General features: G+C 40.0%; 1 protein-coding gene across 5 annotated transcripts in view; it reads right to left on the reverse strand.

Annotated features, from left to right (window-relative positions):
* The window catches only part of LRP5 (LDL receptor related protein 5), a 248,493-nt gene that overhangs the window by 104,015 nt on the left and 123,354 nt on the right, over positions 1–21,124 (reverse strand). For all 5 annotated transcript variants that reach the window (XM_075754764.1, XM_075754765.1, XM_075754766.1 and 2 more), the window contains 3 exons: positions 11,620–11,817; positions 7,249–7,445; positions 5,128–5,259 (listed from right to left, as the gene is read on the reverse strand). In XM_075754764.1, the coding sequence (XP_075610879.1) occupies positions 5,128–5,259; positions 7,249–7,445; positions 11,620–11,817 (527 nt within the window). The remainder of the gene's footprint in view (positions 1–5,127; positions 5,260–7,248; positions 7,446–11,619; positions 11,818–21,124) is intronic.

A 21,124-nucleotide genomic window follows, 5' to 3' on the forward strand; every position in this document is an offset into this window, starting at 1 on the left:
ACGAGCGGCTGTGTGGTGCTCAGCTGCCGGCTGGGGTAAAACCACGACACCCTCCAAACTCCAGAGAAGATAAAGAAAATCGAGCTACAGTTTGGACAATTGTCGTAGGTTAACCCCAGCGGGGAGCTCAGCCCCACCCAGCTGCCCACTCACTCCCCGCAGTGGGATGGGGGAGAGAATGAGAAGGGTAAAACTGAGAAAACTCATGGGGTGAGATAAAACCAGTTCAATAGATAAAGCAAAAGCTGTACGCACAAGCAAAGCAACATAAGGAATTTATTCACTACTTCCATCGGCAGGCAGGTGTTCAGCTGATTCTAGGAAAGCAGGGCTCCATCATGCATAATGGTTACTTGGGAAGTCAAATGCCCTAACTCCAAACACCCCGTCTTCCTCCTTTACCCCAGCTTTTATTGCTAAGTACGATGCTGTATGGTATGGAATATCCCTTTGGCCAGCTGGGGTTAGCTGTCCCAGCTGTGTTCCCTCCTGATTTCTTGTGCACCCCTAGCCTACTCACTGGCATGGCAGGGTGAGAAACAGAGAACCCTTGACACTGTGCAAGCACTGTTCAGCACTAGTGTCATGGTTTAACCCAGCTGGCAGCTAAAACAACCACACAATCGTTCACTCATATCCCCCTCCCAGTGGGACAGGGGAGAGAATCAAAGATTAAGAAAAAAAAAACAAACTCATGGGTTGAGATAAAGACAATTTAATAGGACAGAAAAGGATGATGATGATGATGATAATGATGATAATACACAGAACAAGTGATGAACAGCACAATTTCTCACCACCCAGAGATGATGCTCACCAAGTCCCCGAATACTACTTCCTGGCCAACCTTCCAGCTATATACAGAGCATGACGTCATATGGTATGGAATAGCCCTTTGGGTCAGCTGTCCTGGCTGTGTTACATCCCACCTTCTTGTGAAAATTAACTCTATCCCAGCTGAAAACCAGGACACCCCAGCCAAGTGAAATTGCTGCAATAAAGTTGCATAACGAGTAAAATTCTGCCACTTCTACTGAAATATTTTATCTATATACTGCAGCAAATCCTTACACATTTAATGAGAAACAAAAATAAAACTGGAATTTTATTTTTTTAAAACCTTGAGGTATGCAGCTTCTGGAACTAATCTGGACTAATTCTGACAACTTACAGGGAAATATATCCACTTTAAGAAAAAAGATGAGGCTTCTGACATTCTTTTAGAAGGCCTGCAGCAATAGCTGTATGCCAGCAACACTGAATACAGCAGAAAGAAATTATATATTTTCCAGAATCAGAAGAGAAACAGGCTACTGAATGATGTTTACAGAAACCGGCTCAATCTTGGAAGGATGCATACAGATAGTTGTTGCACAAGACACTGGGATTAGGGTTTAATCACAATTAGCTGACGAGATATACAACAAATCTCTAGACTTGCTTGAATGTGATTAAACTAAACCACATGGTCAAGTCAAAAAGGGAAGGAAAAAGCAGGGGTAGTCATCCAACATTTTGAGACTGCACCTACGCCTAGCAGAGCAAAGTAAACCTGCTCCATGAAAGCAGAACAGGATGGAAAGACCCTGGCTTCATTTCGCCTGGAAATATTCACATTAAGTGGTGCAAATTATACCAAAGGTGCACCAGAGCTGTAGTCAGAAACAGATAAATCCATGTCATTCACTGTGCACTAAGGAAAGCAAGAATGAGAAGCATGAGGAAGGTGAAGCTGTTCAAAGGAGATGACATACAGCTATCACCTGAAGACTCTGCCCTGCAAGGTATGAAATGGTTCAAATGGTTTACTGCAGGAGACACGACATGAGCTATTAATACATTTGTCTTGCTCACAACACTTCTAACTACTACTAGCCCAACAACAGAACTCATTAAATCCTAGGGAGGGAACCTCAGGACAGAAGGAGAAGGAACACCTTCCTGAAAGGAGCCCTCACAAACAAAAGACTCATGAATCAAAATAATTCTGTTCTTAAAGAAGATACATGGGAGGGAGGGAGGGAAGGAAGGAAGGAAGGAAGGAAGGAAGGAAGGAAGGAAGGAAGGAAGGAAGGAAGGAAGGAAGGAAGGAAGGAAGGAAGGAAGGAAGGAAAGGCAGGCTGGCCTCAGGAGAGCCCTAAGTCATCAAAAATGACTGAAAGAAGGTCCCCAAGCTTTTGAAATTTCCACACTTCTGCTCTGCTTTCTAAACTGGCCCATTTGCTTCTCTGCTGCTGATCAAACCAAACTTTGCTTCCCTGAAAATATGCACAGAATACACGTAAGTTTTACTTTGGTCTTAAGACTTTGATTATTTGCATCAGAAAGCATCTAAAGCAACAAACTGAAGATTAACTAAAGCAGACTTACAATTTTATGACTGCATGAATAATGAGCTAATTAAGTAGAACTACACATCCCTTTTTAATGACTGCAACCAAACTTTTGTTCTTTCCACAAACATTCATGCCATTGCTCAAACAGGCTTAGAGAAGACTTTCAAACCAAAAAAAAAAAAAGGCAAATTAAGAAAACAAACAAAAAAACCCACCCACAAATCAAGAAGCCATCTGGTCTAAGAACTGAAGCACCATTTTGAAACATGAAATTTTAGAGGTCACTTATCCCTGGAAGTTATAAGGTACTAAGAATTACTACTGACTAGGCCACCCTCCACAGGCACTTCAGACTACAGCCATCGGGCTCCGATGGGCATTATAAACTGTGACTTCGTTTATCTTCTACACAGGCAAGATTGGGTTCAGATACCTATCTAAAATCGTGTACTTGGACATCCACCAAGACAGTAGTGGTCCAACACAACTTAATTCCAAAGAGCATAGCTTGAATGCTCACTTTGCTAAGAATACATAGTCAGGTGCAGCTGATTTACTTTCCAAACTTACGACCCCTCTGCTTGTTGATATGGGAACTTCAAACAAGTCCAGAGCATTTTCATAGCCAACAGAAGAAAACAGACTTAATATCACACAAAACAAATGGAGGGAAGCAACACAAAACAGACAAAACACAAAGCACAAAACAAGTACAAATTCCCAGAGAGGAACTTACACTTGATGCCAGCTGCAATGCATCCATATATTTACTATCCATTATTAGTGATGGATATCTACTGTAGAGCTAATTTTTTTTAATGTATTCAGAGTAACTGTTTAGAATCAGAGAAAGGAAGAATCAATCAACAGAATGCTTTTTCATCTTGCAGACAAATCCCCAGTAGTATTTGCATAATTCACTTAAAACTCTAATGTCAAAGAAGCCAATATGCCCAAGTGACTTTGTACTTTTCACACTTTTGCCAAAGCCAATAGGAAAAAAAATGGAGAGGTGGTCAACACTGTTGCATCTCTACCTCCTGATACAACTTTACAACAAAGGACTCACGTGAAGAACAAAAAGTCAGTTCCTTGCAACCAAGGAGTTTATTAATAAGAGGGAAAGAGAAGCACAGGGATGTTGGCATAAGGCAGACAGGACAACAAAAGATGTGGAACTTGGGAAAGAAATAATCCATAAAGCTGAACCAAAATACCATACTCTTATGCAAAACCAGATTTCCTGTTCCCATCCCACTTTTTTGCCCTCCTTTGACAGATTGTCTGGCCTGACAATGGTAAGGTGAAAGCACAGTATAAGCAGTCACTCCTGCTTGTGCTATCCGCCAAAATGCCAAAAGCAATCTGACCTTCATTCCCACTGCCAGAAACATCAGGTCAATATGAACATCTGAAAAGGTTGTCCTGCTCATTCAGCAATGCTTTTTTAAAAGCTGTGAAAGGGAAACTTTCCAAAGCTGGAAGGAGGCAAGAGAAACATCTTTCAGCAGCTGCAAGAACTACCTTATAAGACTTTCAGTTGCAGCAGGATGAGCTAATAAAGCTGGCCCTTAAACCCTGGAGGTTCAGTGTTCAAATTCTGCTTCAAGTTCATAAATGAAAGGAATCTATTATACTTGCTTTAGTACTCAGAGGAATCAAGCCACATCAGAAAATGACTATACTCTTTGACTAGACTTGTTGAAAATGCATCGGAGACAGACTCCAGAGTGTCCTTTAGTCTGTTGGCAGAACATTCTCCAAAATCTTGCCTCTTGTCCTACCACCGTATCAGTGTTAACTGCCTGCTTTTTAAAGATGTATTTTTAAAAGAGGCTTTCTGATCAATAATAAAACCAAGCTTTTAAAGTATATCACTAGACTCATTCAACTTATGGATATGAAATATGCATCCAGTTATACTTTTCAAGCTATTATTCTCTAAACAACATTCTACTGGTAATATACAAGCCTCTCCTATTTATCAATGACATGAAACAGCCACCTAGAACATTATTTTTCTCTAGCTCAGTTATCTCAAGCAACAAACTTTATAAGCCTCTTCACACAAAGCCTTGCCTCACTTTTTTAAATTAATGTCCAAAAAACACAAACTAGACCCAGGAAGAAAAAATTTCCAGTATAATTTTCTTATAAATCCTTCTCTCAAGGAAGGATATTTCTAGTTTAAATTTAATTTTGAATTTTTCTGTACATATTATCTCATTATAAAACTAACTGAAGCAGGGCCAACTCACTGGGTTATCTCTAAAATAGTACATGGGTACATGGATGTGTCCTTGAACATATTTTTGGCACATTTGTGTGCAGAACATGTCCAATTGCTAACTTTGAGATGCAACTAGAAGGCAACAACTCAGCCGCCACTGGACAATGAATGGGAGGGAGCAGAAGTCTGTCCATGGTTCATTGTCCAAATGGAACGATGTCCTACAATAGCTTACTTCTAATAAGATTATTCTGCAATGGGCTCCACATACAACTTCATTCCAACAGAGAACTGGCAACACAAAATACAGTCGAAATACACAAAATACTGTTAAAATTCTCTGATTTCTGATGCAAAGAATTACTTTAGTTCATAAAAATCATTGTCTTTGGTAGCCTGGCAGGAGATTTGGCTGCAAAATTTCTGCCGTCTTCATCAGGACAAAAGTATCATTTCAGTGTGTCAGGCAGTTCCTCTCAATTCACTTCTTCAAGACTCAACTTTTAAGTGTCAAACCCAAACCAAGTCAACACTGTCACTGTAGAAAAGAAAAGGTCCTACCTGATTTGCATGTCCTGCCATCGTCTTCTAGCTGCACACCAGTGGGACAGGCACAGCTGTAGAAGGGGTCTCTTGGAGACAGCAGACACAGATGGGAGCAACCACCATTGTTTTCTTCACATGGAGTGTGAACTTCAAGAAACCAAATAGATTTATTTTCATTTTTCTAGAACCCCTAAAGCCCTCTTTTCTCCACAAGGAAGAAATTATAGATCCCAAATGACTGAAACAAGCGTTAGTGCTAAAAGACAGAGGAATCACAAAATAAAGTGTTTGATTTCCCCCCTCCACAGCATCTTATTTCTAGGGGCACCTAAACTGAGATGCACACAAAAGCTGATTTTGAAAGAGCTGACAGCTCAGTACATTCTCACTATACAATTCTTTCAATGTTTCTGCAGCTGAACACATTAAGAGCTTTGGACATCAGTTACTTTGTGGATCCTGGGTCTGCTAAGCATCATGAAAATGAAAAACAGAGCTTGGAGGGTGGTGATGGGGGGCTGGGTGGCCAGTTCTATGAAAGAAGAAGAAACATAACAATTTGTACAATTCCCACATTACAGTAGTATTGCATGTTGGAAATTTTTTCCTAATGCAAAGCTTTCACAGCAAGACATACCCCTGAATCACCAGGAAATCCAGAGGAGCAACATGTAACGTCAGCAATTTTGAAAACATTAAAAAATAGTAACTGGGGAGGACGGGGGATGGACACAGAATGGGGATGGACACACAACAACTGCACACACCTATCTCATTTAAATGGGGAAAAAAATGGCAGCAAGAGATGAAACTGTAACCATATATAATTATGGAGAATATTGCCAGCTATTAAAAAAAAAATAAAATATTGCAAGTTGTGCAAGATCCCTCCAAAATCAATCACAGTTTGAATACGGATCTGAATTGCTTTTATATAAAAACACAACATTTCCAGCTAGTTTGGCTTGTGTTACTTCCACTGACAGTCACAAAGAGGAAAAAAAGGGAGAAGAAGGAATACAACCCTGATCTTAATGAAGTCAATGGCATGTGAGCTATTTTCAGCACATGCTGTTTCCCTATGCAACATATTTTCTTTGTGACTGACCCAGAAATGCTATGACCCAAGGCTGGGACATTCCCTGAGCTAAAAGCAATGACAAGAATTCAGCATAGATAAATTCTTATTTGGAGCTGTGAGATACACCAGGGTGCTGTGCATACCCAACATCCTCAATGAAAACTTGCACATATTCCATCATCAAGATGATCTCCAAACTCCTTCTGCTTACTTTCAAGCCTGTTTACTGACATGCGATAAACTTTACTGGAATAAAAAACATTATCTTTAGAGAAGCAGACTTTACAGTTGGCATAAATAAAGAAGCCAATCCAAATGGCAAGAGTATGACCCTTAGGAAAGGGATGATTCTTCCAATAGCTACCCAATTATATATATTTCCACACCATTGCTTTTAAGTCCCATTCTCGCAATCCTAAAAAAAAACCCTAGACCAACCATCACATGGAATTGCATACATATACAAAATATACACAGCCTCACTCAGTTCTCAATTCTCTACACCTGCCTTCCTTTGAAGTAGCATCATACATAAAGAAAAAATAGAGGCACATAGATGTTTCATATAAAAGCTCAGAACTAAATCCCTTCTATACTGAAACATTTATAAACTATTTGTTACATATTGAAGATAAACATGATCAAGTCTGGACGGCAAAATGTGCACTTATAAGTACAACATGAACATTACATATTTCGTGGTAATTGTACTTGTTAAAAAAAAAGGTAATTATAAGCTTTTTTTCCAGTTGTCTTCAAAATAATGGTGTTAAAAAGACGCCAGGTGAGTCTTGATCATTCTCATTCAGATATTCCAAATCAAAAGATGTCACTGAAGTACTGCACTGGATTTTGTTCCCAACTGGGATGACTAGTGAGCTCATACCAATTCAGGCTGGAATTTTCAAAGAAAGGTACAGGATACCTTTAGCAACCAATCCTCTGACAAGTGTTCAAAACCTTACAACTTCACACTAACCATTTTTATGATTAACATTTTTCTTGGTAGATAAGTAACAGCTAAGCAAAAAGTTTCAGGGAAAAGTAAAACATACAGTATGGCTGCCGGTCTGGACTTAAGACCTGGATGTCCATCGGCGAATATAGGGCAGACAATATTTCTCTCCTTTTCTCTCCTGTCCTTTTGTTACAGGCATGAATGGAGCGTGTTTGCCAGTCCGTCCAATACAAAGTATCCCCAGACAACGTCAGTGCAAAGGGATGAGTGAGACTACCTTCAACAACTTTTTGCCTAGATGAAAGAAAGAGCAAGGATTAAAAATGCATTGCTTCCACTTGTTACCACACAGTAAAAAAATCTGGCTTTGTAAAAATTCATACAGGAAACATCATTTAACAAATTCACTGGACCAAGAGATTCACCTAATGATAAATGTGATAATCAGACTGAAAAATGTAAAACAAGACTTTGCCTCTTCATAGCAATAAGGACACAAATATACTGGATTTCATAGAGACATGGAATCTGATTCAGCTCTACACTGACCACTGAAAGGCCGCACCAAAGTTACTTAACAGGGCTGTGCAAATAGCCAAACACAATTGTCTTTTGGGGGAAACACAGGTCCGAAGAGTGCTCCTCCAATTAAAGCATAACTTTTTTTGTCTCCCTATGCAATGTATGACATCTTTGCCCAGGACTTCATTTGTACTCAGTCCTTTCTTGTAGCAGGAAAGGAAGAAACGACCTGAGGGTCTCTTTAAATTACCCCTCTTAACTTGGTCAGCAGCAAAACCAAATGTTTTTCACATTATCTTTCTAAATGTAGAGCAAGGGTCAGTTATATTTTTTCTAAAAGTAAATATTTATAATTAATATAAATTAGAAACATTTCAGATGTTTTTCAATGACCTCATTCAGCCACATCTCTTCTGAGGCTGCATATATTATCACATTGGTTATTAGCTGAACTGAAAGCCACAAAACACATGACATTTCCAACATGTTTTCTACACTCATAGGATTCAAAAATTTATATGTATTGCAATAAATTTGTATAATTTAGATTCAGTAGTTCTGGAGACATTTACTAAGTCAGTAAAAACATAGTCGACAACTCCTCAGTCAAAACAATATGAGCTCAGTTTTCACAAAATTCACGGATTTTATGTATGCATAAACATAACGGCATACCATACACACACCTTCCAAACCAGTGTTCTGACACAGCAAACCAGTATTCAAACTTTTTCATCATACAACTTTGAGAAAGCTGATGTCTCAGCATCATCCTGAAGAAAAGCGAGGAACATATTTTTCTTACACCTATATTCAAATCTGCATTTAAATTGTTTCCATTGAAGAGATTAAAGAAAAAAACAAAAACCAGCTAACATTTGGCAGGGGAAGGATCCTGTTTCATTCTGAGTAGCACAGGTAACATTTGCATTTTCCAGGGCTGGGGGGAATACAAAAAGTACCCCCAAAATTCTTCATATGTATTCAGACATGGACAAATTTAAAGCACACTGACACATGTAAAAAAGTATTTGCATATACATGTATATCCTAGTTTTCGGCCAGGATAGAGTTAATTTTCACAAGAAGCTGGGAGGGGACACAGCCAGGACAGGTGACCCAAACTAGCCAAAGGGGTATTCCATACCATATGACATCATGCTCAGTATATAAAGGGGGCTGGCTGGGGAGGAGTTGCTGCTCTGGGACAGGCTGGGCATCAAGTTTTGAGGCAGTAAGCAAATTGCACTGTGTATCACTTACTTCGTGTATTCTTTTATTAGTATTGTTGTTATTTTCCTATTCCTTTGCTGTCCCAGTAAACTGTCCTTATCACAACCCATGAGTTTTATCTTTTTCTTCTGATTCTCCTCCCCATCCCACCAGCGGGCAGGGGGAGTGAGTGACCAGTCACATGGTGCTTAGGTGCCAGCTAGGGCTAAACCACGGCAATGTACAAAGCAGGCAATGTGGAAAAAAGAAAACAAAATTATTATTCTTCTTCCTGTTCTAGAGATAAAATTGAAACTGCTCTAAAATTTCTGTCCTTCAAATTATCACTACTTCTCTCACCAGAAAACACAACAGAATAAATAGAAATACTGATTTCACTTTCTCTTTCCACTCTCACATTTGCTGTTGCTTCTTTACTAGTAACAGCAGTGGCTGTATTCTAGTATCATAGCAGCTGGTTTCCACTATAAATTGCCCCTATTTGTACCATTCTTAGATATCAAGTCTCCTCTTCTCCTGTAATTACATCCCTTGAAACAGTTCCAGCTATGTGCTTACAAATTGAAGCTTGCTAAGATGTAAGTAATAGGCAGATTACTCCAGTAACATTAATCCACCATGCAGAATGCAAATTTCCTTTTTATTTGAATTCTGAAGTGATTCTGGGATGGGAGGCATAGAACCATTTGAAACACCATAATATTTCTTTATTGACGACTCTGGGTAAAACTTATTTTGCTCTTTGTTTAAGGAACAGAAGCAACCTCTGAAGTTATCATCTAGTTTGCAGTAAAGTCTAGTTTGAAACCAGAACCTAAGAGTCCAAACTTCACAGACTTCTGTTTCAACATTGATCAGTGGAAGGGAAAAAAGAATAAATAAAAATTTAATTTTAAAAGAGTTAAAATTAAGATCAATATCTGTGACACTTTATTAATATGCATAACATTTGAAGAAGGAAGTTTTACCATATGGTAACAATATACACAACTAAATGACTTCAAGCTATTATTTCGGACAACGCCTACAAGTCCATGTACAGTTAGACACAAGGAATTTCCAGAATGCATCCTGCATAGGAATATCCTGACATCAAGTGTGCATTTACACCCTCCAGCAATTGAGTAAAATATGTAAGAACTGTACACCAGTAAGCTATTTTTTTTTTTAAAAGCAAAATACATTAATTTTTCCTAAAATACTGTTTCATTTATGGTTCAATAGAAAACTGCTTGGGAGGTGGTAGACACGCACTAGTTATCACAAAGTAATTTGGACAGATTGCTACAATTTGTGTATTCAAAGGCTTGCTCCCTTTCAGGTGGCCTGTCTCTAACTTAAAATAAGCAAAATAAATTTTACCTACAAATTACAACTTTAAGTTTTTACACATACATACAAGTAAAGTTTATATAATTTGTATGTGCATGATAATTGCAGAATCAGCCTGGAAACCTTGCCCTCTGCCACTCACCCCCAAATCAAAAAAATATATTCATGTTGTACTGTATGAAAATTTCTCTTAGATTTTGAATTTTGAAAGAGCATTTTCTTTCTCTCTATGAACCTGCACCCAATCTTTGAGCTAACACTCCCTTCTGTAAAGGCGTTTTCCCTTGTATTATACTTCTGACTATCAGTCAGTACTTGTCACTTACTACAATGCCACCATTATCTAGCTCTTGCATAGTGCTCTCAAAGGAACTTAAGAGCGTTTCATAAAGGATGTCAATATTGCTGTTCCTCTTTTATGACTGTGAAAATCATGCACAGAATGCACCTCAGTGAAAAAATTGAAAAACACCTTGGAAAATGCAGTGGTTTTTTAGGGGGAGGTATATTATTCTATTACACAGATATGCATAAAATAAAACTCCAACTTTTTATCAAAGCACAATCATTTCATATCACAGACATTAAAAATGAAATAATGAAAATGAAAATGTCATTTTACACTATCTGAAGACCAAAGCCAGACCAGAATGCAGAGACACGCCTTGTTGGCAGGAGATTTCACTGGCAGATGACACTCACCCTTCAGGACCAACACAACCTGCCCATTGAACACTCACAGAATTGAAGGTTCAATCTCAAATGTGTAGGTCTTCCCTGTCTGAAAGGTCACCTCTCTGTAACTACAAAAGCCAAAACTCAACAGCACGCTTGGGTGGGAGCCACCAACCAAAACTTCCATACTGTGCTTTCTACCAAGCTTTAGGAAAATCTGTTTCCTGCACACTTGCAGTCTGAAGTAAGCTGAATTTGGTTAATTTATAGTCATGCCACAAAGCACATCTTTGGATGGGGCCAGGGACAAGTGTGTATCAACGTATATTTCCTGTTGAAAAAAAAATACAGTAACAATACTGTAAAACCCCAGTGACTAGCTAAATGTTAGATTGCCTAGAGCCAAGGATGAGCATCTCCAACTATTTTCAAGACAAATATAAGCCTAAAAATGAAAAATCCTTCTGTACAAGGCAGCTATAAACAGTCTATAGTGAAATACTGATAGAAATACTCTTACTTTTAAAACCAGTTTTATCGGATACGAGGCTATTTTACTTTTTGCAAGGCTATTAACAATTGCATTTAAAAAGAAAAATAAGGTATTGGCATTATTCTAGACTACTGAAAAGAAATACCTCAGTTCAAAATTAATGCAGGAAGTGAGAAATAACTTACACCATATTATTGCCTAAAGGAAACTTACCTAAAGGAACCATCCAGATTTGCCCTATGAATGAAACTCAGTTTTGCATCAGCCCAGTAAAGTTTCTGCTCATCAAGATCTATTGTGAGTCCGTTTGGCCAATAAATATCTGAATCGACAATTATTTTTCGTGTGCTGCTGTCCATTCCTGCCCGTTCTATTCTGGGTGTTTCACCCCAGTCAGTCCAATACATGTATCTGAAAAAGAAAGCAGAGTTGCACACAAATTAAGTCACGATACATGCTAGTTAGCTTTAGGAACAGAAGGACTAGCAGCTCTTTGCAAGGCTGTAAGTGTACATATATTGTGTGGTGTATATACAGAAATGTATATCCCCAAAACTTTAAAATACTTATTAACATACTTATTAATGTAAATCAAACCACAGTTCCAGAGAGTACAAAAAGAGTTCCTTTATGAGAGCATCTCTCACAAGCATTGCCTCTGCATAATACCATTCTCTTTCAATGTTCGGCAGCACCTGATTGTCATAAGTATACACAACTGTCATCCTTGCATGGCCAGTTAATATCCTAAATCGCATTCTGAAGCAACTAATTATCTATCCAAGCAGGCAATGACCACAGCTGAACTTCCTTTTGCAAGTCTGTACACAGAAAAGTATAAAATCAAGTGCCCTCAAATTTGTTTCTGTCAATAAACACATGATGAATCCGTGCAGACTTAAAATGACATTAGATTAAATATTTGGGTGCTTTTTTTCCCCTTCCTGTCCATGTCCCAATTTCCCTGTCACTCCACCTACAGGCAATTTAAGTAGCCTGAAAAGAGACATTAACAGCACTTATCAATTGGAAAGGGCCAGATCAAAATGTGGCAAGTCACACAACGTCTGCATGAAAAGTTGAAACTGTACAGTTAGGAGAAAAATTTTCTGATCAGAAGAGGACAGTCAGTTCCCAGCTGGTAAATATTACCCCGTGTACTATATCCAGGTTGCAAATTCAGCATGCCAGGGGTGCAAATACAACACAGCTGATCCCTTGCACAGCTACCTCAGGCCAGTCAGAGAAATGATACTGCTTTCCCAATGAATGCAAATTGCCATTCATTTTGGTTTTCCTTAACAAGTCAGGCTGTAATTTGTGGCAGCTCAAACTGTGGGGGGAAGCAACTATTGACAAACAACGGAAGCCAGAGAAAAGCAGACATAAAAGAAACTGTCTGCACAATCAGCTGGTGAATCAGACTGTGAAACTGATCCAGCCAAATACTCATTTTTGGTCAGGTCAATTCAGTGCTCTGATCCAGCTCACCTGCACTAGCCTGAAGTATTCAAAGGACACCTTGAGCCACCTCTACAGGAATGAAGACGGACAAAAGATGCACTGTTGAATTAAGAAAAACCTGGCTATTAAAGGTGACTTTGGCCTGTATCATATGGCTAGGACAGTTCCACACTTACTCATATACTGAAATGTATAAATGCAGACTAAAAAGCTTAGACCAAAATCAGAAATCCGATGACAGTTACTTAAAAGTAAAAACAAAGGAGACAAAACTAGTTAAGTCCAACTAAACCTTAAAAGCAGGTTAAAATAAAAAGGATGAAAAAATATCCCCAAAATTACCCTCGAGCAAAATTCCTCTCCTCAAGCCTCCCATTAAAATTGCAGCCTGCCCTGAAGCTCAATGCATTCAAATGAAGGGGGAAAAAAGTCTGTATGACAAAGGGCCCTCATGGCTTTTCTATGATATTAAACAACCTCCAGCTCAAGAGGCTGTCCTCCTCAAAAAAACTGTTGCCTAATTTCACAGGTGATGTGTTTACCATTGGCCACACAGAGACTGCTAGACAAAAGTAGTACTTTCAACTTCACGCATTAATTTGCCACAGGAAAATGACATCCCTACGTTTTAGCTGGTTAACAGGTACCAAGCTCAATCCTCATCAATGCCTGTGTCATTCAAAGTTCTAAAACTACACAGTATTAGCAAAGTAACTGTACCGCAAAGGAAGGCTATCAGGATGAAGATGCACTTAGACAACAGGTAGAACAATCTGAATGCAAGTAGTGGTCTTTCAAAGCACTTCTCTCCCAGCTGGACTTTTTTAACACAACATATAAAAGACTACTATTATTACCCTGTCACCACCTCATCCTGATTGTAGGATGTCTCTGCAATCCTGTAAGTATCATAAAGATGATCTTCCTGGTGAACTTTCGAGACTCTGCAGTAATCAAGCACCTACTGAAGTAATGGTTTCATTCCCCTCACGCTACAAAGCACCCTCATGATCCCTAATAGGAAAGCATGCCTAGCAATGGAATGGCAAAAGCAATTCTTTTCTCCATTTAACCTCCTCCCCTTTTCCAACAGGTTTCCACCCTTTCAGCAGGTAGCAGGTGCTGAATTGCCATGAATTATAGGAAATCAGCTCTGGTTTGGGGATCTCTTAACACATCAAGACCCTGAACTGGGAGTTTGGATATACATTGTAAGAAGAGATCAGCTGTTCCTGCAGCAGCAGTGGGAGTCTCTGGTCTACTTAAACCCATGCTGCTGCCAAATGGAGGGGTTCCTTCCCCAGTTCCTACCCTGGTGCTGACATTAGCACCCTATGAGGAAAAGAAACAAAAAACTTTCAGTTACCTTAGCAAATGATCTGACCAATGGTCCCACAGCAGTGGTGCTTAAACAGAAGGAACAAATAAAGGAAGCAGCCACACAGCTGAAGCCACCCATGAAACTTCCCCAGAGAAAGAGGCATTAATCTCCAACTGCCCGTAGATAAGTCACAAATTAGGCCTTGGACTCTACAATTAGCCAGGACAGTCCTTTTCATCCCTCTTCTCCCATCTAGGCTGTTCTGACACTTTTTGGTCAACACAAGGCACAACAAAGCATTGGACATCAGACTGTAACAGGCCATAAAATGTCATGTTTTAAATCCACGCCTGTGTGGGATTTTCAAGAGTACACAAAGTGTCAAGCTTTCCTTTTTTTTTTTACCCTCCTCTATTTTGAGTAACAAAGCTAGTTCAAACCAAATTAAGTACAAAAAGCGTCCTGGCTGAGACACCATACATTGAGATTCAGCCTAAGACAGAAACTTCCTGGGCAAGTTACAAATCCTAGAGAAAAAAAAAAATCCATGGTTATTACGAAAAGAATGGCACAAGCTTAGCTAAAGCAGCACTGCAAACTTAACTGGAACAGTAACACCACAAGATAAAAATTTGAGGGAGGGGGGAAGCTTCCTTGATGTGATTAGTTATCTGTTTGAGAAAATGAGTCTTCTGTCAACACTACTGAAATCCGCTTGCATTAGCCAGGTTCATAGAGAAAGAGCCATACAGGAAAAACAGTGGAGAAATTAAGTATTGTAGTAATGTCCAGTAACAGCCATTATGTCTTACACTTTGCATCTTCCAAATGCCCCCAGGACACAGGATCAATTCTTACACAAACAGCAGTTATTTTTTTGTTGGGGCTTTATTGGCAGGGGAAGGACATGGCAAAAAGCTCTAAGTGGCTTCTCAGAGAAAAAAAAATCAGCCTGCACACTATAAAAGTTTATATGGGATGAACTGATTTAAATCAATCTGATTTAAATTAACCTTAATTAATAGAGTTTAAAGCTGTTAAGATTGCCTAACTCAGGAGCCTGGAGTGGTAACTGACACACTATTTCTGCAGAAGAAAAAATAAAATGTCTTTTTCTTTAAACATGCTCAATAGTCCACATTTCTCGTTGACCTCAACAAAAACCAAGCACTTTGAAACGGTCTAGACATCATCAATGTTTCTGAGATAGCTAATGGTTCAGGATTGATTTTTTTTGCTTTTCAAATATAACCTTATTTGCTGATGTCCAGTACATTAACAATCCCTATCATTTTCATTTCACTATTAAAAAGTTGGATATTCAGCCCAGATAAGGTTTCAGGAAAATTCAGTAGAATATGCAAAGAATCTCAGCCCAGTACTACCTGTGCTATTAAACGCTCCCTGCTTTGGAAGCCTGTTGAAAAGATATATACTGAATAATAATGCACCTATTTGGGTAGTTTTTTGTTTGGTTTATTCTGTTGTTGGAGGTGGTGGTTTTAAATGTAAATTACACAGTTTTAAATGTCTCTGGGCCAGGGCATACCATAATAACTGTAAGGAGCTAAAACTATCAAAACCAGTATTTGGTATCTTAGTACATTTTAGATTGACCTTGTTTTTAGGACTGAGATTTGACATCCCAGGAGTTTTGTATTCCACCTGTATTGCAACAGGTCAATAAAAAAGTAACAGCACTGAGGCTATAAAAGAAAATGAAAACATCAATTCCTAAAGAGCTAATAAAATAATAATAAAAAAAAAGCCATTGTGAGCAAAAGTCACTGCTGAGTAGCTATCACAAGTCAATAGTCTTAAACAAACAAACAAACCAAACCAAACCCCACAAAAAAAATCAGCACTAGAGAAGCACCAAACTGCAAAAACCAACCAGACCCAGGACAAACTCTTGGGTTACTTTATTCAGTTCTTCAGAGATGCTTAAGTGTCTTCTCCCTTACTGGGTTTTAACCTTTAACTCCAGGCTTTCAAGGGAAAACAGGAAGGGGGGCAGCGGGGGAGAAGAGATTAACACCTAAAAATAATTTCACAAGAATTGCACCAATTCTGTCCCTAAACTGAATTGCATTTTGCTACACCAAAGAAACCAGCAGGAACAAAGCAGAGCAAAAGCCAAAGCTTCATCAGGAAGAAGACATAGATGTAAGATTCTTTCTGAACACACAACCACTAACAGTCCATCCAGTCCACCATCCAGAAGTACCCTACTCAATGGAGCTCATAAAATTCAGTTACTGCTCTATTAGCAAGCACAGTAGCTGCAAGCTTCACTACCAAGCTTTCTAGTCAGAGTACAACTAAATAAATGCAGTTCAACTGCAGTAAACAAGTCACTGAGGTTTGGCACATACTTAATTGCCACACCAGAGCTTAAATGGTGCTTCAGTACTATCAGAAGAATGGGTCCAAAAGCCAGCTTGCAAAAATAAACAGGTTTTAAAGTTACTAAACTGCTCCCCAGTGGTCCCTCTTTTTTTTTCTTCTTTTTTTTCTTTTTTTTCTTTTTTTTGCCTGCTTAACTTATTTTAAAATTCCAGATGCAGGAGCAAAAACAGGATGAAGAGCATATTTCCCCTCAGTTTCAAAGCTGCAGGTCATTTCTTGTTTCCTGGCACTTCATGTCTCTTGTCATCATTTTTGCAAAGACTAGAAATCATGGTCATGCCCTCAAAGACCAGCCGATCAGTCATCTGAGCTGGAAGGTATCATGGACATAATAAAAAGCGGCCAGCATTGCCCAAATTCTTTTTCCACCTCCCAAAATGCAGTACAGTTGCCAAACCTTACATAACCTGCTTATACAAAAGGGGCCAGTGTACAGATGATGTAAATCAGCCCAAACTTCTCCAATTTCAACAATGTTCTCGAACTTATACAAGCCCAGGGCACAAAACAGGAGTTTACAGGATACTGATATGAAGTGTAGATTCCTGCACATTTAAAAATTACTTCCTCCATACCACCTTTAAAGGTACAAACACTCAACTGCAAAATGAAATAGCAACAATTGTTTACATAAGAGAAAAGAATGGCTACCTTGCCTAGCATTAAGTTGCAAATTACTTACTCAAGTCACCTCTTTATTTTTTTCAAGCACTAAACTCTGAGACCTGGAAGTTCTTGACAAACATTACATCAAACCCCAAAATATGCCACAGTAGGTAACCATCACAACTAATCATACTGTATTCAAAGATATGTATTTAAAGCAAAGCAAACAAAACCCCTGAGAACCACACTTATCCACTAGTTTTCCTACAACATCTTTTATTCTGAAAGGCTTATTCTTTTAAATATATACTATTTGGCAACTGAGTACAAAGAGGAAAAACATAATTGCCTTTCAACTGATGGATGCTCAAGTATTATTGCAATGAAGTGCTTGCAAGGAAAGAGCACATCTTTCCCTGTTCACCCATGTGAGGAGTAAGACATCTTAGTGATTTCTCGAAGGTAAAAAGGCACACATTCAATACAGCTTCAACAGCCTGTTAAAAAGTCAGGTTACATGACACTGAAGCTGAAGAATCCTCAGAGAGAGGGACTCGAGAAGATTTCCAAACACATTAAGCTAGAGAAGGAGGGCAGCAGTAAGGAGATACTTGCTACACTACTCAGGAGGGTTAGGAAGAGAATTTTCAACTTGGAATGCAATATTATTGCAAATACCTCTGGTAACGTTTATAAAAAGAAACTGCATTGGTAGGATTTCCTGGGGGGAAAAAAGGAGTTGCACATGCTTTGTGTGTTATGCACTTTCCCCCTAAAAGAATGTCCAGCACATTCGTATGCAAAAACTCTACAGAAAACAGAAAATCAATTATAAGAAGATAAAGTGATCCCTCATAACTGCTCCTCACAGTCACTAGCTAAGGTACAAGAGACAATGCAATATAACTTTTTCTTCCCAGACATTTCTGAGGAGAGATAAAGAAATATTATATATAAAGAAATTATTTCATATTGAAAGCACTTCACAAGCAATTCAGCATTATACCACCACTCTAGGGTTGCAGAAAACAAGGTTTGGAAAGGACCTCATGAAGTCATGAGTCCTGCACCAAAAAGGTTGCTTTTTCACAGAATCATTGAATTCCTGAGGTTGGAAGGGACCTCTGGAGATTGTCTTCTGCAACCCAAAGCAGAATCAACCAGAGCAGGTTACCCAGGACCTTGTCCAAACAGGTTCTCAATATATCTAAGGTTGGAGACTCCACAATCTCTCTGGGCAATCTGTTGCAGTGATTCATCACTCTCTCAGCAGAGAAGTGGGGTTTTTTTTTCACTGAAGTGAACTTCCTCTATTTCAGTTTGTGCCTATTGCCTCCAGTCCTTTCACTGGATACCACTGAGAAGAGTCTGGCTCCATCGTCTTTACTCCTTCACATCTCTTATTTTCACATTTCTAAGATCCCTGTGAGCCTTCTCTTTTCCAGGGTAAACAACCTCAACTCAATCAGCCTTGCCTTCTATGGTGGATGCTCCAATCCCTTAATCATCTTTGTGGCCCTTTGTTAGGCTCATACCAGCATGCCCACATCTCTCTTGCCCTGAGGAACTCAGAACTAGACACAGTACTCCAGGGGTGGCCTCATCAGCCCTGAGTAGAGGGGAAGACCCACCTCCCTCAATCTGCTGGCAGCACTCCTTCTAATGAAGCCCAAGATGCTGTTGGCTTTCTTCGCAGCAAGGGCATATTGACCCCAGGTCCTCTTCTTCTTTCAAAAAATATGATTTATTTTAGAAAAGGGAAAATAGTCGAAATTTCACTACATTCAACCCATTTTAAGACACACTGCAGCAACTCAAAAGTCAGGGGCATCCTCTTCTCAAAAGGTGCAGAATGAACTGTTGAACTCTCTCTCCATTAGCTTGTGAGATCCCTCCCATCTTCTGCTGTTTACAGGTAGACCCAGTCATGGCTTCTGACTTAACTACCTCTACCTAAAGTTAAGCCTAGATTTCTTCCTCTGTCCATGAGGAACATTGGATTGAAGCGTGTCAGGACAGGCCAAGAAATTATGTCTACACATTGTACTGACTTAACGTAGGACAGGGGTCCAGCAAACGTATCGAACAACAGTAACTGCGCAAGTAAGGTGTTCATTGCCCTCTTACCCACAGATCTCACAACTGCCCTTAAACATTTAGCTCAGGCCAATGCATTTTATCTATTTCAGTGTGCTGATGCAGTTTAACTCAATGTTTGGGAAAACCGTACACTCAAACAACAGCCAACAATTTGTCAAGACATGCAATCTAAGTATGTGCATTTGCACACTTATAATTTTGAAGATTATTTAACAAACAAAACCCTGTTCAAGTACACATTCAACAGGTTATGTGGAATAATTCTTATTCGGCTTATACTATTGCTTAATTTTACATGAAAAACTGGAAATGTGTTTTGAGTTAAATCAAAGCCACCCACTCATGACAAACAGAATGGCGTCAGTCCAGCCAGACCAACACGCCATATATGTCATGATTTCCACACTGCCTCTGTGCAGCTATAAACTGCACCCATCGAGTCCTCTAATCAAAGAGGATCCCAGCCTCCACCATTTCTTTGTTCTCAGAGCCAAAGCTTGAAGACCAAAGCTAGATTCCTGACTTCACCTGAGAAACTGTGGTGGGTTGACCCTGGCTGGGGGCCAGGTGCCCACCAGAGCTGCTCTATCACTCCCCTCCTACTCTAGACAGGGGAGAAAAAGTATAATGAAAAGCTTGTGGGTCGAGATAAGGTCAGGGAGAGATCACTCACTAATTATCGTCATGAGCAAAACAGACTGAACTTAGAGAGGGAATTCATCTAATTTATTACCAAGCAAAACAGAGTAGAGGAATGAGAAATAAAATCAAGTCTTAAAACACCTCCCCCCACCCCTCCCATCTTCCCAGGCTCAACTTCACTCCCGGCTTCAACCTCCACCCCCCCACCCCAGCGACACAGGGGGATGGGGAATGGGGGTTACGGTCAGTTCATCACACATTGTTCCTGCCGCTTCTTCATCCTCAGGGGGAGGACTCCTCTCTTCGTTCCTCTGCTCCAGCGTGGGGTCCATTCTCACGGGAGACAGTCCTTCATGAACTTCTTGAACGTTTCTCCCACGGGCTACAGTCCTTCACGAACTGCTCCAGCGTGGGTCTCTCCCATGGGGTGCAGACCTTCAGGAGCAGACTGCTCCAGCATGGGGTCCCCCATGGGGTCACAAGTCCTGCCAGCAAACCTGCTCTGGCATGGGGTCCTCTCTCCATGGGTCCGCAGGCCCTGCCAGGAGCTTGCTCCAGTGCAGGCTTCCCACAGGGCCACAGACTCCTTCAGGTGCCTCCACCTGCTCCAGTGTGGGGTCCTCCATGAGCTGCAGGTGGAATCTCTACACCCCCTCATCCTTCCTCCATGGGCTGCAGGGGAACAGCCTGCTTCACCATGGGCTGCAGGGGGATCTCTGCTCCGGCACCTGGAGAACCTCCTCCCCCTCCTTCTGCACTGACCTTGGTGTCTGCAGAGTTTCTTACATCTTCTCACTCCTCTCTCTGGCTGCAAAAGCTCTCTCTAACTGTTTTTTTCCTTCTTAAATATGTTATCACAGAGGTGCTGATTGGCTTGGCCTTGGCCAGCGGCAGGTCCGTCTTGGAGCCGGCTGGTATTGGCTCTGTCAGACACAGGGGAAGCTTCTAGTAGCTTCTCACAGAAGCCAGCCCTGTAGCCCCACCCTGCTACCAAAACCTTGCCATGCAAACCCAACACAGAAACTAATGCAACACACACTGGCATGGAGACAACCAAAGCCATCCTGTTGTTCCTTCTGTTCCCTTAAGAAATGGTGTAGAAATTAAAAAGATAAGAATACCATGATTCCCCAGCCACTTAAGAAGACTAAACATGTACAAGGCAAAGAACCCTCA

The sequence above is a fragment of the Balearica regulorum genome, chromosome 5 (assembly GCF_011004875.1).
Source record: "Balearica regulorum gibbericeps isolate bBalReg1 chromosome 5, bBalReg1.pri, whole genome shotgun sequence".
In the NCBI taxonomy this organism is placed as follows: domain Eukaryota; kingdom Metazoa; phylum Chordata; class Aves; order Gruiformes; family Gruidae; genus Balearica; species Balearica regulorum.